The following is a 17,344-nucleotide window of genomic DNA, read 5'->3' as shown; positions in this document are numbered from 1 at the left end:
CTGAAGTCTTTATTCATGACTTCATGTCTTCTTAACTATTGAAATTCCCTTTACTTTGGCTCATCAGTTCTGAATTCCAGCAAATGTAGGAAGCTGCATACAGAAAAACCTGTCCCCATCACCTCTACTGGCTCCCTATTTATTTTAGGATGCAAGCTTTGGTTCCCCTCCTTGTTTCTAAAACGTTTCATGGACTTGCTAACTGGAGGAGAAGAAAGTTGAAAATCAAATGTACATTAAAACTAAACTGACACTGAAATTATCTTACGTGAAATTATCTTGTATGTTCTGCACCCTAAACTACATCCGTGCTATAAATAAACATAAATTTCCCCCTAAATATCTTTCACTTTACTTTATAGAATTGTATCATACCAAATATACATTTTCTAACAGGTGATTTCTTCAAAGATAATCTTCCAGAAGCAGATCTTTACATCCTTTCACTAATTCTACATGACTTGAATGATGAAAAGATTCACATATTGTTAAGCAAAATATCAGCTATTTGCAAACCAGGTAAGGGTTTTTCATCTTGTGGGTTTTTTTTTTTTCCTTAGAGCATGTCTACACTGGCAAGTTTCTGATTGACAAGTTATACCACTTTTATTAAAGAGCTAGAATTAAACCATTGTTGTGTGTCCACGCTGTGCTCCTTGTGATGGTGGAGCACATCCACATTAGCAGCTCTTGCAATGGCAAAGAGAGCAGTGCATTGTGGTAGCTATCCCACTGTGCAACTGGTATCAGGGTACTTTGGGAATGGTTTGCAATGCCTCATAGGGGCAGGCACAGCATGTGCATCCTACTACATTGCCAGTTGCTTTTCAGCTGAAGTGGGGAGGGGGGCAGAGTGTGTGACAGGGAGTGTGTGTGTGTATGGAGGGGGGAGGGAGAGATAGAGTGTGTTTTGGGAGACAGTGAGTGTCTCAGCATGCTGTCTTGTAAGTTCAGTCCTGAGGCAGGGGGAGGGGGAAACCCCCGCCTCCCTCCCCAGCTCTCTGCACAGCAACTGCCTCTGTTCAACAGCAGGAGCATTCCACATTAATGGTTTGCTTTGTGTCCCAGAGCAGATCAGAAAGGGAGCTTTGAAATGGGAGAGGCACATGTCTCCATTTCAAAACAGTGAGTAGAGCAGCCACTTGAGGGATTATGGGACACTTCCGGAGGCCAGTTGAGTGCTTTCTGCACAGTAATGTGTTTACGCTGCCAATAACAGCGCTGGAGCCTCTGCACTTTAAGGCTTATGACTCTCATCGAGGTGTTTTTTTTTTGCAACGCTGCAACTGAGGAGTTTCTGCGCACTAAGGGGCTTGGCAGTGTGTACACCTCGGGAGTTACACCGCAGAAAGCTGCTTTACTGCGCAGAAACTTGCCGGTGTAGACAAGGCCTTAGTGTTTACAGTATAGCGCTTAATAGCAGAAGGATTTTATGGGTAGTGGGTTACAATGTCTCCAATTAAAGATGAACATGTCTGTCGTCAATTTTTTCTTCCCCATCTTAAAATAGAAGCCTTTACAAATTGTGTTATGGCACAACTTACTAAGAAGTGTAAAGTTATCAAGGCTGTCATTGTACAAAGGAACCATCAATTCACTTATTTATATTTAACTTCTAAATCGATCATCTATATAAAAAATTATACCTATTTTGATGGTGTCTCTCTCCCACCCCCCCCACGTTAGTGTTGCTTTCCATCATCGACCTGAGCCTGTAAACACTTACGCATATGCTTATATTAACTCATGAGCGTAGTGCCATTGAACTCAATGGGATTACTCATGTGCATAAAGTTAAATGTGCATAAATGTTTTCAGGATCAGGGCCTTTGATGGTAAACTCTTCAGGAGACAGGCTGTTTTTGTTTTTGTTTTTTCTCTGTGTGTGAATAGTGTTTAGCATATTCTGGGTGTTATTGGAATAAAAATAATGAAGTGTTCCAGAAACAGAACTGGCTCTAAGCACCAGCAAAGCAAGCACGTGCTTGGGGAGGCACAGGGGCGGCATTCTAGCCATCCCTTTTGTGGGGGGGGGGGCTTGGGCAGTTGTGCTCTCGGAGTTTGGGGTGGCAAAAAACCTAGAGCCAGCCCTGTCCAGAAATAGTAATCTCACATATGCCCAGAGCTGTCCCTAGGGTACAGCAAATCGGGGCGACTGCCCCAGGCCCTGGGCTTTGGGGGCCGGGTGCTTCATGAGGAGGCAGGAGGGGTGATGATGCGGGGGGGCGAAGAAGAGCCCCCCTACCAACCTCTCCCTCCCCCAGTGTCTCCTGCTCACTGGCAGGCTCCGCTGATCAGCACCTCCCTCTCCCTCCCAGCACCTACCACCGATCAGCTGTTTTGCCATGACTGGAGGCGCTGGGGGGGGGAGGGCAGAGGAGCGAGGGCACCGCACACTCGGGGGAGGGGGCGGAACTGTGTGGGGAGGGGGCAGGAAGAGGCGGGGCAGGGGTCGGAAGAGGTGTGGTGGGGTGGAGCCTTGGGGGAAGGGGTGGAGTGTGGGCAGGGCCGTAGAAACCCAGTGCCTATGTCCTGGGCCCTGCACTCACCTAGGGACGGCCCTGCACTCCTGTAGGGATGGCCCTGCATATGCTGTACCATATCATACGCAAAATATAAAAATACCAAAGGAAGGAGGGAACTAGTAGTAGGACTGAGGTGGGGAAAGGTGATAACCAAATAACCTCATTTGTCAGTAACTCTTCATGTAGGATGGAGAACAGGAGACATGACAAAAAATCCTTGCAAGCAGTGGACGTAGAGAGCAGTAAGAGAAGAGCAGGGCTGCTTACTTCAAAGGGCAGTTCAGAATACCTTGTGGCTAAATGTTGCCGCAAAGGAGTCTCTGTGATTGGCTGATGACATTTATAGTGGGAGGTCTTAATGATATCATTAGCTGATAACTTTTACTTCAAGTACTAACGATGCTGTTTGCTGAAACACCCCTGAAAACCAAAGGAAGGAATGCCTGCCTTCTCGTATACTTTACTAACTTCCTAATCTAGCAGGAAATGGTCACTATATTGGCCTTGAACCCTTTTCTATGAAATAGAATTACATCTGGGCTGTATAAAATACTTTAAGACAATTCTCCAACACCTTCCTGTTTTATACCTTTAGAATAGTCTCTTGTTAGCTTGAGAGAATGTGCTTTGACCAGTGGATAAAACAATAGGTTATTTCACATAGAAATCAGAAAACGTAAGAAAACTCTCAAGGCTCTCATGTCCTCCTAGCATGAAATAACTACCTCTCTGCTTCAGGAGTGAGAAATGAAAGGGAAATGTTCTCCAAAGGCTCACACAGTAAACTCAGTAACACATCAATCTTAGGTACACATCTTCCCCATTTATAATAGCATTTGAACCAACAGCACTGCAGTTTGGAAGCTAAGAATATTTTATTGAACTATTTTTGGTTGTTTTGGAAACACAGGAAGTGCCTTGCTACTGGCAGAAATTGTGCTTGATGAAGAGAAAACACACCCTCCTAGAGCAGTATTACAGTCCCTCAGCATGACTGAAGGCAAGCAGAGAAGTGGCTCAGAGTATAAGCAACTACTGGAGAAATATGGATTCACCAATGTGCAAATTAAGATTACAGGAAACGTTTTAGATGCGATTTTGGGCTTTAAGAAAACTTCTGCACATTAGTTTGCACTGCAAGTAAGTGTGGCACTGAGCTTTTGTAACTTAACTTTCATACAACCATCAACCAGCGATAGTATGGATTGCTTCGGTACAGTATGAACTGTATATAAAGTTCTCTGCAAAATGGTCTAAAGCTGCAGGAATTTTCTTGCTACTTAAGCAATTATTTAGTAGTTATTAATCATTGCATTTGTCTTTACAAAAATGCACTTTGTACAACTTTGGCAATTTTGGGGTGCTCTCTCCTTTTGCTCATTGGTCCTTAGTGCTTTGCTCAGAAGCAGAAGAGGGAAACAACCTTGAAATGCATGTTTTTGCAAACAGGAATAAAAAAGAAAAAGGTGGGATTTTTAGAAGGGTCTTAGGATCATAGGCAACTACCCCTTCGTCACTTCGGTGTTCGTGAAACTCCCACCCATAGCTGTTGTGTCACAAGGATCTTTACTACTGTAGACTCAGGTCCTACAGTGACCATAAGTGAAGTGAGCTGTAGCTCACGAAAGCTCATGCTCAAATAAATTGGTTAGTCTCTAAGGTGCCACAAGTACTCCTTTTCTTTTTACATAATTTCACTGCAGCCCCTCTAGAGGCTGTCTTACAAATGAATTGGCCACCCACATGCTCTCAGACTGAATCATACCGCTCAAATACAGCTGTTCTCGAGAGAAGAGTCCATGTGGTAAAGGGTTAGATGGTGACATCCTCTTTCTGTCTGTTACAGTAACTCCTTACTTAAAGTCGTCCTGGTTAACGTTGTTACGTTGCTGATCAATTAGAGAACATGCTCGTTTAAAGTTGTGCAATGCTCCCTTATAACATTGTTTGCCAGCTGCCTGCTTTGTCCACTGCTTGCAGGAAGAGCAGCCCATTGCAGCTAGCTGGTGGGGGCTTGGAACCAAGGTGTACTAGCAGCCCCCCTATCAGCTTCCCGTTCCCCTATGTTCCCTGTGCGGCAGCCACTTAGCAGACTATCAATTGCCGGGCAATTCCCTTCCACCCACTGCCCTGTACTGCTCCTGCCCTCTGCCTTCGAGCTGCTCCCAGGAGCCTCCTGCTTGCTGTGCAGAGGGAGGGGGGAAGAGGGATGCTAATGTCAGGGTGTTCCCCTCCCCCCGCTCCTGTACCCCATCTCCATAGAGCGGGACGGGGGGAGCTTGCTGGCAGCAGCTGCTGTCTCAACTTGCTGATCTACTTAAAAAGGCAGTGTACTTAGAGTGGGGTCAGCATACTTAAAGGGGCAATGTGTGTCTGTCTGTCTCTCTCTCACACACACCCACCACCACCACCAGTATGTCTCTGTCTCTCTCTGCCATGCTGTCTCCCCTCCCTTCATGCATGCTGCCTTGTAGAGTGTGAGGCTACATTAACAACAATGTGTTAACGCTTGAGGGTTCATCCAAGTGCTAGTTCATTATTTAACAGAAAGGCATTCCCTGGGAAATATCCCACCCTCTTCGACCCTCTGACTTCACCACCTCACCCAAGCTTCACAAGGTAGGGATAGCTCAGTGGTTTGAGCATTGGCCTGCTAAACTCAGGGTTGTGAGTTCAATTCTTGAGGGGGCCATTTAGGGATCTGGGGCAAAAATTGGGGTTTGGTCCTGCTTTGAGCAGGGGGTTGGACTAGATGACCTCGGTCCCTTCTAACCCTGATATTCTACGATTCTATCATTGCTGTGTAGAGTATTAAATTGTTTGTTTAAAACTTATACTGTGTCTGTGTGTGTGTGTATATATATAAATATAGTCTTTTGTCTGATGAAAAAATTTCCCTGGAACCTCCCCCCCCCCCCTTTTAAATTAATTCTTATAGGGAAATTGGATTCACTTCACTTAACATCGTTTCGCTTAAATCAGCATTTTTCAGGAACATAACTACAACGTTAAGCGAGGAGTTACTGTATTTCCTTATATAAATACTAGTGCTCTTCCCTTCTTTCCAACTATGCTGATAGAAGAGGAATATAAAAATGTCAGTTTTTCATGCTGTGATTTTTAATTTGAGGGATAAGTATATATTGTATGTCCAGATTATCAACTAATTTGTCAATCTGGTTTTCCCGCTATTCCATGCGTTATTTTTTTCTGATAACTCTTCAGTCGTGACTTTTTTCATATAAAACATATTTTGCTAAAGCTGTAGTGGAACCCCTCCTGCCTGTAAATAAAGCTACTGTTTTTCATCTCTGGGAAGTTGAGTTTACTGGCTGCAGCAGATTTCCATAGCAATATCCCTCCACTCAGACAGGACAAAAGAGGAGAGGCTGTACTTACTTTCAGCTGCTGACATCAGCAACTTTCAAAGATACTATAGTTTTGTCGGGCAGAGTTTGTCTTCTCAAGTGCACCATAAATGTCTGTCATTAGCATAGGTTTCAGAGTAGCAGCCGTGTTAGTCTGTATCCGCAAAAAGAAAAGGAGGACTTGTGGCACCTTAGACACTAACCAATTTATCTGAGCATAAGCTTTTGGGAGCTACAGCTCACTTCAAATAAATTTGTTAGTCTCTAAGGTGCCACAAGTCCTCCTTTTCTTTTTGTCATTAGCATAATTAGTTTTCTCTTTGAGCACTGAGAAGGGTAAAGGGGCCCTGATGAGTTAAATTATCAGTGAGGGACATTTTTATTACAGTATGTTTCAACCATTCAAATTCATCATGAAAATTTGTCACCCTCTACTTACCCATGTTTTTTGCTATAATAATAATAATTAATAATGATGACAATTTTTATTTACCTTTAGCAGTTTCTTGCCCTGGATGAGTAGAATTTGGTAAGATTGTATATCCAACTACTGAAAACTTAATAAACCAAAAATAAGTTTCTCTCTGTTTTGGTACAAAAAAAGGCCTCTTTCTACTTTTAACTGGTCTGCCTTATAAAAGAGAACATTATTATTTCAACAGATGGAAGTTTTGCTGTTTGATTCTGTCCCACCAAGCATGTGACTGATTTACATAAGCTGTAGAACTGTCATATTCTACCATACTGTCAAATTAATGTTATGCCCTCTGATTATTTTGTAGTCACTTATTGTTTGTAAATCTTATAGAACACAATTGGCTAAAACATAAACTCTGTGTCTTAAACTAGAAAAGCACAACATTATATATTTACTCCACCTTAGTCCCTGGAGCCTGGGTGTCTGCATTAACTTTAGCTTTGCAAACTTAGGTGTGTGTGGAGGGGGAAGCTTACCTTTTGAAAACTCCATATAAGACATGCATCTGAAGTAGCTGTTGAAACAAATAACATTCTTTGTGAACGGGGACAGCTAAAATCATTTTTGCAAACTGGTTTTGAATGTCTCGCAAAGGGTGGCTAATGAGCTGCAGGAGAATGTGCTTTGTTCAACAGCGGGTGTCTGTGTGCTGTTTGCTTGTCTCCATACTATTTCAGAGAGATTTGCTGACATGCAGAAAAGATCAATGCTGTATGTCTTTCAGAGAGCAGAGGGGAAAGACATTTGCAATATTTTCACTTGCTGTTCACAGGTGTATTCCTTCCACTGCCAAGACTCCCACTGAGTTCAGTGAAAGTATAGCGTGTGCAAGGAATTCAGGGCTGGGTAGGGCAGGGAGAGGAGTTTATGATAATTTTAAATACTACAGAATACTGGAAGAGTGATAGACATTCCAAATACTAGATAGACCAATAATCTGATTTTTATAAAGGTACAAACATTAATATGCCACTTCCCTGGACAAAATTTGTTTCTATTCACTATTGTTATAATGACTGGGTCTTAAAGTTTCCTTATTGGAAAAAACTGTCTGAACAGTGTTTTAAGTCAAGGATAATTTTGAGCCATTAAAATTAATTATCTAAATCTGCGTAATCTTTAATGAGGGATTATTTTGTATCCTCCAGATGTCTGAACTGTCACCAATACTAACGCCCGCTTGTTCACTACTTGCTGATTGGTGGTAGGCTGCTTCACATTAGTAGGAATGCCCGTGTTGATATGAGTAACTCCACCCACTGAAATAAATGTAACTATGTTTGTGTCTGCATATCTGATTTCGTATGGATGAGAGGATGTTCATATGAATTCAGTTCACTTATCAGAATTTCATCCAACACATTTATTTGAATGTGGGATCATTTGCAGATGTCTGTATAAATGGCATAGAGGAAGTCCAATGTGGACAAATCAGGTAATGGAACTGTTGTGTCTGAGTAGATCACCAAATGAATGGAGAAAAGGTGTAAAATATTGGGGATTAAAAGATCCGTAGACACAGGGCGGGAAATAAGAGAAAAGAGAGCTCAGATGCTCACTTACTGAATGATGAGTTGAATAAGAATCCTTGAGGGCTGGGGGGATGTCTGGTAAGACAAAGCAGAGGTTTGTTTGGATTTTTTCCCCTAGCCCAATAGTAAAATGACAACCCTAGCGCACTCACTACAGATATTAACCACTTTCTGTGCTTGGGAGAGGAAAGGGGCTGTGGTGTGGCTCAATATGAGCCCCAAGTGCAGGAGTTTAGGCAGTGTTGTCTAAAAGGCTGTGCCCCTCATCCCCTTCTTGGCTGCCAGTTCAGTTTTGGATCGGTTTGTCGTTGTGCTGGGTTGGAGCAGGGGGGCTTCCAGGCTCCCTCGTTGCATCCCCTGCTGTCTTTCCACCATGATGGGTTGTTAGGAGAGGCACCACCTCCTCCCTGACATTTCCCATGTCTCCAGCTGCCTGATTGGGGATGGAGTTAAGGACTCCCATTTCTGAGGCTAGGTGTTGGGGTTGGTCCACTACAGAGCAGGTTTGTGGCTGCAGCCCAGGCAAGCCTACCCATACACTTTCAAGCCCTGCCTGCTGAGACGCAGTCTAGCAATAGCAGCATCCCTGGCCTGCAAAACTTTTATCAATGGACCTAAACCTAGTACCATGGAAGTCAATGGGAGTTTTGCCATGTTATTCTTGAAGTGAGGATTAAATTAGTTGATGGAGGGAGTGGGGGGACACTAGGTAGCAGCAATAACTTCCCTCACTTTTGGAGTACTCCAACCACCAGGAGCCAAAGACAATGTTCATGGTTCCAGTTTATCCCATTTGATGAAGAGAGAGAGAGAGTAAGTACAACATTGCACTTGCACAAAACCAGCCTATTAAAATATATGAGTATTAGGGGTAATCTGTAACAAGATTATATTCTCATTTCTAAGAATGGCAACTAATCTGCAGTGGCCCTGACACACAGATCATCGTCTTGTTGGATCATATTAAAGAAGTTCTGTATTAAAATCACAAATGAGTTTGATTCCCCAGAGTTTAAATTCCAGGGTATTACTAATTAAGAGGTCTCTTGGTTTTTGGTACTGTTTCTCTCCCTCTATGTGTGAAACTTGCAAGATGCTAATTGCGTTAGTACATTCTAAGACAGAGTCTATTCTCAAAGCAATTCACAGAGAGAGAGAGACTCAAAGCAATACTCTAACAACAGAAACAGCACCCAGAGACTCCACGCCCTTTTGTTGTATTCATCTCGCTTTGTTAACAATTGTGATTAAAATAGAGATAGAGGATGTATGTGGATGGATGCTTGGTGTGATAATAACTGAATGATCAGGGAGGTGCCCGCCTAAGAATCCAGTGTCCATCGGCTGAAGAAGGCATCAAGTGGAAATAATCAGAGGACCCCCTTCCTCCCCCCCCCCCCCCCGGAGGGCAGACTGAAATCCACCCAACAGCCTCAAGGATGGGAGAACTAAAGAACAAGATAACATCTGACAGCACGGAGCCGTCAGGAATGTGCCATCTGCAGATTGATTCAGCAACAGCATGATGAAGCAATTCCCATAGACTGGCATAGGAAGAAGTTCCTATAAAAATGGACTCTAGAAAGTGAGAAGTTTGGGGTCTGATTCTGCAAACCAACTTCCAGGAGCATCAGATGAGCATCTGACAAGGCCCTGCTCCCTCCTTATGTCCAGGCCACCTGGCCAGTGGCTTGGCATGAGCAACTCTAAGGCTGGTAACTATGATAACAACCTTGCAGAACCTGTGTGTGTGTGTGTGTGTGTGTGTATGAATAAATATGAGATTGAATGGAATGTTATAGCTATAACTGCTTACTATGATTTTTTCTGTATTCACAATAAATGTGGTATTTTACCTTTTTCCCTTTAATAAGATCCTGCTGGTTTTAATTTTATTGGTACAACAGTCTACTTTTACTTGAAGCATGTAAACTGTGCAACACCAGACTTACCTTTTTCTTTTTTCCCCCCGCCCCTGCCCTTGCAGTCACTGTGTAATATATGGGCCCATTGCTATTTTCCCATGTTCTTAAACTATTCTAAATGGAAGCCGTAATGTATTATTGCTTCCTTGCTGCAAGAACCTTTACAATTTAATTTTTATAGGGCTGTCCTATACATGTTTCTACCTCTGATTTCTCTCTGCAGCTTTCAAAACATACAATGCATGATCCACTGCTACGTCGCTCCTGTTTTATAGCAATGTAACTTAATTAATTTCATTTGAGTTACACCAGTGTAGAATTGGGCTTATGCAAGGACCATTACAATAGTTTCCTCCTGAACCTTCTGCAAAGAGATCAAAGAATCTCCCCTAATATTTGCCGCTCCTATAAGGATAAGGCTGAAAAGCCTTGAACCCAAGTTAAATTCTGTCTAAGCCTTTCTCAAGAAGGATCTTTGTTCCTACTATAAAATACTAATTACCTGTTGTGTTTTTTTTTTTCTTTTCTATGCTAATCATAACTTGCTCTCTGTAAAGTACATGGGCATCCTTCCCAGACTGGCAGTGTTTGATTCCCGTGCATATGTTTTGTCCATGTTGTGTTCATGTCATTCAGATGTCCCCAATGTTTGAGTGATTTGCTGTAGCGTATTAGTTGCCTTGCTGTTCATGTTTTCCCTTCAAAGTGTCCAGGAGGACCCTTCAACCATTGTGATACAAGGCTGGCTCGGTGGCCTAGAAGTGCTCACCTTGCTTTGCTCCACATAGCAACACTTGCAGTGTGATCAGGAGCAGCAGTTCTGCCTGTGCAGGTGGAGGAAAGTTGTTGGGATGTGAGGAGGAAAACCTTCTAATACAGAATCTGTCTGTATTCAGGCTGTGTGACCAAATGAGCACACACGTATTTCAGAAGGTGTACATTTGCCTCTGTTCTACAGCTAAATTCTCTGCTGGTGAGAATGTGGCACGCCATATGTACACACTGTAAGGCAGGGTTTGGGACAGAGGACTTTATCCATTCCCAGCCAGAAGGAATTGCATGTCTCCAGATGATTTATGGTATTCTGTATTGAACTCCAGCAGCATGCTCAACCCCTGACAGAAAGGGGATTAGGTCCCTTAAACCCATACGCCAGAGCCCTGGGCCATCCACAAAGAAGCTATATGCCTCTCAAAGCTTCTTATCTGCCAGTAGGAGCCATACTGTCATGAGTGCCTCTGAGGTAATCATCTCAAGGGACAGAACATAGCTATGAGATTCGATTCACTGTTGTTCTGCATCTTGTGCAGGCATTTATATCTGTACAAAATGAGTAAAATGTTACCCGTTGGTCTGATTCGTTAGCATTTTACACCCACTTTGCACTGAGGTAAATGACTGTACACAGCAATGGAGACGAGCAAGTAAAATAATGTTCATTTGATCAGCATTATCTTACTCTGATATTCCGTACTGGGTGGAAGAGGTAGGAAGATGCAGTGGAAAATTGCACCATAGTCTCTTCCCTCTATTCTCACACCTGGGCCTTCCTCACCACAAAGAAACCTATCCCCACAGAAGAATTGTGGAGGGGCTTCTGTAGGATTGTCATTTTCTATGTTTGGACAGTGTCGAGCACAATGCTCCCCCATCCTTAGTTCTCTGAAGATTACAGCAATATAAACGTAAATAATAGGTTTAAGAGAAGATAGGGACAATGAGTGACACTGAGATGGGATTACCTCTATTTCTTCCACGCACACACACGCCACCTCTCACAGAAAAAAAGGTGATCTAGCCCATGGGCATTGTATTTTCTACAAGGAGCTAATGTGTACAGTATGTATATAGTCATTTTGGTCTAGTAACTTGAGAGTACATCTGAAATGCAAAATTAGACCACTAGTATTATATTTTATGCATTTTTATATGGCAGCCATAATTTTTATTAATCTGATTGCAGATTAGTATAATTTTTCTTTGTTTTAAATTAGGCTGTGGCATTTTCCTGGCTGAAATGGTGTTGGATAATGAGAAGAAAAGAAGGAGGACAGCTTTGCTGCAGTCCTTGAACATGCTTGTCAGACACAGGGAAAGGAGAGGAGTGGCTCCGAATATAGATGTTTACTGGAACATCTTGGCTTCACAAATGTAGAAATTAAACTGACAGGAAATGTGTTCGATGATGTCTTCTGCACTAAGAAATAAAGAAGTTGTATTTGGCAATAAAAACCAGAACACATCAGCAATCACATCTGATGATTTTTATTATAGGATTGGTTTCCCATCAGCAGCTTATGCAAGAGATATGTGACTTTGGAAGCTTTCTGAAACTACTTCAATAATTGAGAGAGATTATATCCGTTCCGAAATATGAGTAAAATGCCAGAAGCTACGCTCTTCACTTGGCAGCAGTAATGCGCTGGCTGCATTGACTTGCTAGTACTTTTTAAAGTTACCTCATAATCAGAAGACATATCAACAGTCCTACAATAATTTTGGCATTGCTAATGAACTACTTTGTTTCTTTGTGTTGGGTGCACGTAGGCTGGCCTTATTTCTAGACCAAAACACGCTGCCATTTCCCCCCACCCCCAACTCTATCCCTTGGATGTTAGTACAGCTCTCCGTGTTCAAGTGCTTGCTCAGGTTGAGTCCATTCTGGGTGTGTGCACGCCCATGTGCACAGTCGTTGGAGATTTTTGCCTTAGCAGTATCCATAGGGCCGCCAGTGGGGCCCTCTGGAGGGCTGCGCACATGCGTCCGTATATCAGTTGGCACTGGCCCTACGCCCTGTCCGTTCCTTCTTACCACCCGTGACGGTTGGTCGAAGCGCCTTCTCTTGCATCGCAAGAGCGTTAACGTTTCTTAACAGCCCAGTATCTGTCTTCATTGTGTATAGTTCTTAGGAATTTAGTTAGCCATTAAGTTAAGTGTTAGTTATTTCCCCATCCGAAAGCAAAAGGGGGCCCGCGACCTGTGTTCCATCTAAGGTGCATGCCTGGGCGGCTGCGCAAGAGGGCATCAAGGGCCACGCAGCTAATTAGTGGAGCCGCGCAGGCGTGGCTCCACTAATTAGGTGCCTGGACCCTGGAGAGGATGCACATGTAAGGTGAGGTGGTGGCCTTGGGGGATATAGGGGATAGATGGGGGGCAGTGGGGTGAGGTAGGTGGGATGAGGTGGGGGGAGTTTAGGGCATACAGGGCTGCCGCTGCGGGGTAGACACACCCCACCCCTTCCCAGCCCCAGCCGCGGTGGAGGAAAGCTATATCCCAGGACAAGCCAAATACAGCACCTAGGAGGTTCTGGCTTTAAAATAACTCTAAGGCCTGGCCTACACTGGGGGCAGGGGATCAATCTAAGTTACACAACTTCAGCTTGGTGAATAACGTAGCTGAAGTCGACGTACTGAGACCTACACACTGCGGTGTCTTCACTGTGGTGAGTCAACTACTGCCGCTCCCCCGTCGACTCTGCCTGCACCTCTCATGGCGCTGGAGTACAGGAGTCGACAGGAGAGCGCTCAGGGGTCCATTTATCGTGTCTGGACTAGATAAATCGACCCCCGCTGGATCAATCACTGCCCACCGATCCAGCGGGTAGTATAGACATACCCTAAGGAATGTAAATCAGATAACAATTTGGTAGACTTTTTAGCTACAATGTATGACTGGGGTTAATAGTTAATGCACAAAAAAGACACTGCTTAAATTTCAACCATAGAAACTTGGAAGACTTTGTCAAACTTCCAAAGTTCCTCTATATGCAGAAACAAATTCCATAAAACACGTGTATGGTGTATTATACATGCAATCGTTGTAGGTTTTATTTATACAGGGGGAGGTTGGAGTAATTATCAATTGAGGATGAAAAACAAAATAGCAAACCAAAAGGAAGGAAAGGGTCTGAGATGGCAGAACCCTCTCCCATCCTTCCCAGCCCCAGCTTGGTGGCTGCCGTAGTGGGGGAAAGACACGCCCTGCCCCCTTTTTCTCAGCTTCAGCTCTGGGATTGTGGTGGCCGGGGAGGGACGCCCCTTCTTCTCAGCCCTTCTGCTCCTAACATCCAGCCATATATTTGCCTTCCTGTTCCTGCCTTCTTCCTCCCTGTGTCCATGTCTTTGTTTTCCTCACAAAACAGAGTTCAGTGGATTTCCTGTACTACTTCTCAGGCTGTTGTGACAACAATCAGGACCTCCCTCAAAATAAGGAAAGCAGTAGGGAATGGGACAAGAGCAATTACAGGCACCCGGGGTCTTCTCTTGAAAATGGGCTTTAGGGCTCTGATGGGGAAGGCATGCAGCAGCTTCTGAGCTGTTTACCAACCCCTTGCACTTCAGTCTTTTCCTCCCATCCTCTGTGATTTGTCCAGAGATGCCTCTCCCCCAGCTCCAAGGCTGGGACAAGTGCTGGACAGGTGCCTCTCCCCCCAAAAATTCTAAAACAATGGAAATCACTTGTCCAGACAAATGATTCCCATTAAGTTTTAGAATTTGTTTGGGGAGATGTATTGGAAACCATTAAGGCCAGATCCTTGCTATCTGGTATAGTTCTGGCTCTTCAGGTACTCCCATTGACTCATAAGTAGCAAGTAGCACTAGGTTTTTTGTAGGATAAAGACCTTATTTGCAAGCTCTTTGAAGCAGGGAAGTATCTGCAAACTCTGAAGCCATGTGTTAATGTGTAAAAACTTAATGAGTCTACTCTGAGTTTTTGAGTTGGTGACACACACAATCTGAAACCAGGAGAACTTTGCCCGTTTCTACAGGGCTCTGTTGCACTTGCACAGCGTGGGTCCTAAACACTCATTTAAAATACCCATAACCAATCACTTGATGTTTTACTTCCCTTCATATTTTCAGTGTTCTCACTTGTTTGTTTGTTTTGTTTGCTGTTTGTGTCACTGTATTACTTATTTTTACTGTTCTCTGTGTGTGAAGTATTAATTAAATTAAGAGTTGACATCCCAGAGAAATTGTGTAACCTGAGTGAATACCTTTTACTCTCCTTTTCAGTATCAGAAAATATTGTATTAATATTTGCGATGAGAGCATGACCATTTCTAGTTGACTCATAGATTTGTTTAGCATCTTAAAGCTGAGCTACATGTGCAGATAATATGCATGCAAGAGGGACAGTTTTGTGACCTACAAAAGTCCGTAGCATGTTAGTGTTTTGGCAGATGCTTCATTTTTCAAGAGTAGCTTTCCCTGAAGATTTAGTGGTCTATGATAAAAGTAGGTTATTAAATGGGGACTCAGGTGCATATTTTGTATGCTTTCAATTAATGGCCATGATTTTGTTTTATTTATATAGCTGTTTTCACTATGCCATATTTTGGTGTGCTATATCTAGGTTTTTCATTTGTACTGGTTGTGCACATCCACACGTTCCCTTGATATTGGTGCTGCACATAACAAAATTCATTCTGCACATGGATGGAAAAAATTAGAGGGAACATTGCCTGAGACGCATCCTGGACCTGTGACACCTCAACAAGTATATCAAAAAGTTGATGTTCCGCATGATTTCCCTGGCCTCCATCATTCCCTCCCTGGATCCGGGAAACTGGTATACCACCCTCGACTTGAATGATGCATATTTCCATATCTCCATCTTCCAAGGACACGCATGGTTCCTCCATTCCGTGTTGGGCCAGCGCCATTTCCAATTCATGGGATTACCCTTTGGCCTCTGTCATGGACTCACAGGTCGTGCCCACTCTTGGCCCCGTGCGGTCCCTGGGGGGAACCCCCTTCAATGAGACAACCCTTCTCGGGGGTCCACTCTCTCTTGGGGGTTAAGCCCCTCCACCTCCTAGAACCGCACCTCTCTGAGCCTTAGCGCACCTGTTTCTCGCCAGGGGCCCCCTCAGGGAGTCCACTCGCTCTGGACCCCCAGGGCCTCCACTCTCAGAGGGAATAATGCAACCCTGATCTTTAGACCGAAGTGACTCTCAGCCAGCATAAAACAGGAGGGTTTAGTGAGTGTCTGAACCTAGCACAGGAAACTCTCAGACCCCCAGGCCTGGACTGCATCAGCACAGCATATCCAAGTCTCCCCTGCATTCAGGTGGGCTCTGCCTGCTCTCTCTCCCCTGCGCTTTCCAGCTGGGCATCTGATATCACCTCCCCCAAGCCCCACCTCTGTCTATTGTCTTCTCTCCAGGTAAACAGGATTGCCTGGGCCTCCTTTCCTCTCTTCTGTCCTCTGGCCCCCTCTGGCTGGAACTGGCTGGTCAGGTCACCAGGTGTCCTCTCTCCACGGCCCATTGTCCTCCCACTGGCCAGAACCGGCTGTGACTCCTGAGCTGGGCCTCCAGTTTACCAAGTCACCAGTTGCTGGGGTATCCATTGGCTGGGGTCCCAAGTTCCATCGCTGGACCTCTGTAACAACAAACTCCCTCTCCCATCACCTCATTAAACCAGTAACACCCAGGGAAACTGAGTCCCTCCCCCTCTGCATCCAAACAATTGGAAAAACAAGGAGAAACCAAGAACCCACACACACACACTTTGTCACAGCCTCTCATCAGCACCGAGAGTGTTTACAAAGTACATGGCACCAGTGGTTGCTTACCTGAGCCGGAGGGGTGTTCAGATTTACTAGTACCTCAACGACTGGCTAATCAAGGGCCGGTCCTTGGATCAGATGTGGTGGCACCTCGATCTGGTTCTCTCCACGTGTCGCGATCTGGGTCTCTTAATAAAAGAGAAGAAATCAACTCTAGTGCCGATGCAACACATACAGGTAATTGGAGTGGTCCTCAACTCCACTTGGGCCAGAGCCTTCCTCCCCAAAGCCTGATTCCAAGCCATGATAGATCTGATCTTGTGCATGCAAGCCCACTCTCTCACCACCACTCACATGGGCCTGAGGTTGTCGGGCCACATGGCAGCCTGCACTTACATGGTCTGGTACATGTGGCTCCATCTCAGTCCCCTACAGGCGTGCCTGGCATCAGTCTACGTCCCCAACAGATACAACATAGACCATGTGATCAAGGTACCGGGCCACATACTGTCATCAATCGCATGGTGACTGAATCCCTTATTGGTGTTGGAGGGAGTCCCCTTTGCGATCCCGTCCCCGTCAGTTACCCTAGTCTCCGATGCCTCGGATCTGGAGTGTGGAGCCCACCTGGACGATCTCAGCCTGCAAGGTCATTGGTTGAGTCACGATCACTCCCTACACATAAAGTCAGAGAGGTACTCTTGGCCTGCCACGCTTTCCCACGTCATAAAAAGGGCAGGATGGTTCAGGTCCTGGTAGACAATACCGCCGCAGTATTCTATATCAACAAGCAAGGCAGAGCCTGATCAGCAGCCCTTTGCCAAGAAGCTCTCAGGGTGTGGAACTTCTGTGTTCAGCAAGCCACTCATCTCGTAGCCGCACACCTCCCCGGGGCCAGAAATGCTTTGGCAGATCGCCTTAGCAGGGCATTCTCATCTCGCCAGGAATGGTTGCTCCATCCAGAGGTGGTCAGTGTCCTCTTCCAGAGGTGGGGGACAACCCT

At 44.6% G+C, this 17,344-nt stretch overlaps 1 protein-coding gene across 2 annotated transcripts in view; it reads left to right on the top strand.

The window, feature by feature from the left end:
• The window catches only part of ASMTL (acetylserotonin O-methyltransferase like), a 54,840-nt gene extending 42,763 nt beyond the window's left edge, over positions 1 to 12,077 (top strand). For both annotated transcript variants that reach the window (XM_077815225.1, XM_077815235.1), the window contains 3 exons: positions 397 to 519; positions 3,436 to 3,665; positions 11,823 to 12,077. In XM_077815225.1, the coding sequence (XP_077671351.1) occupies positions 397 to 519; positions 3,436 to 3,653 (341 nt within the window). In that variant the 3' untranslated portion in view covers positions 3,654 to 3,665; positions 11,823 to 12,077. The remainder of the gene's footprint in view (positions 1 to 396; positions 520 to 3,435; positions 3,666 to 11,822) is intronic.
• The last annotated feature ends 5,267 nt before the right edge of the window (positions 12,078 to 17,344 follow it).

The sequence above is a fragment of the Eretmochelys imbricata genome, chromosome 1 (genome assembly GCF_965152235.1).
Source record: "Eretmochelys imbricata isolate rEreImb1 chromosome 1, rEreImb1.hap1, whole genome shotgun sequence".
Classification (NCBI taxonomy): domain Eukaryota; kingdom Metazoa; phylum Chordata; order Testudines; family Cheloniidae; genus Eretmochelys; species Eretmochelys imbricata.
Note: the sequence above shows the minus strand (reverse complement) of the source record. Positions and strands in the feature narration are given on the sequence as shown.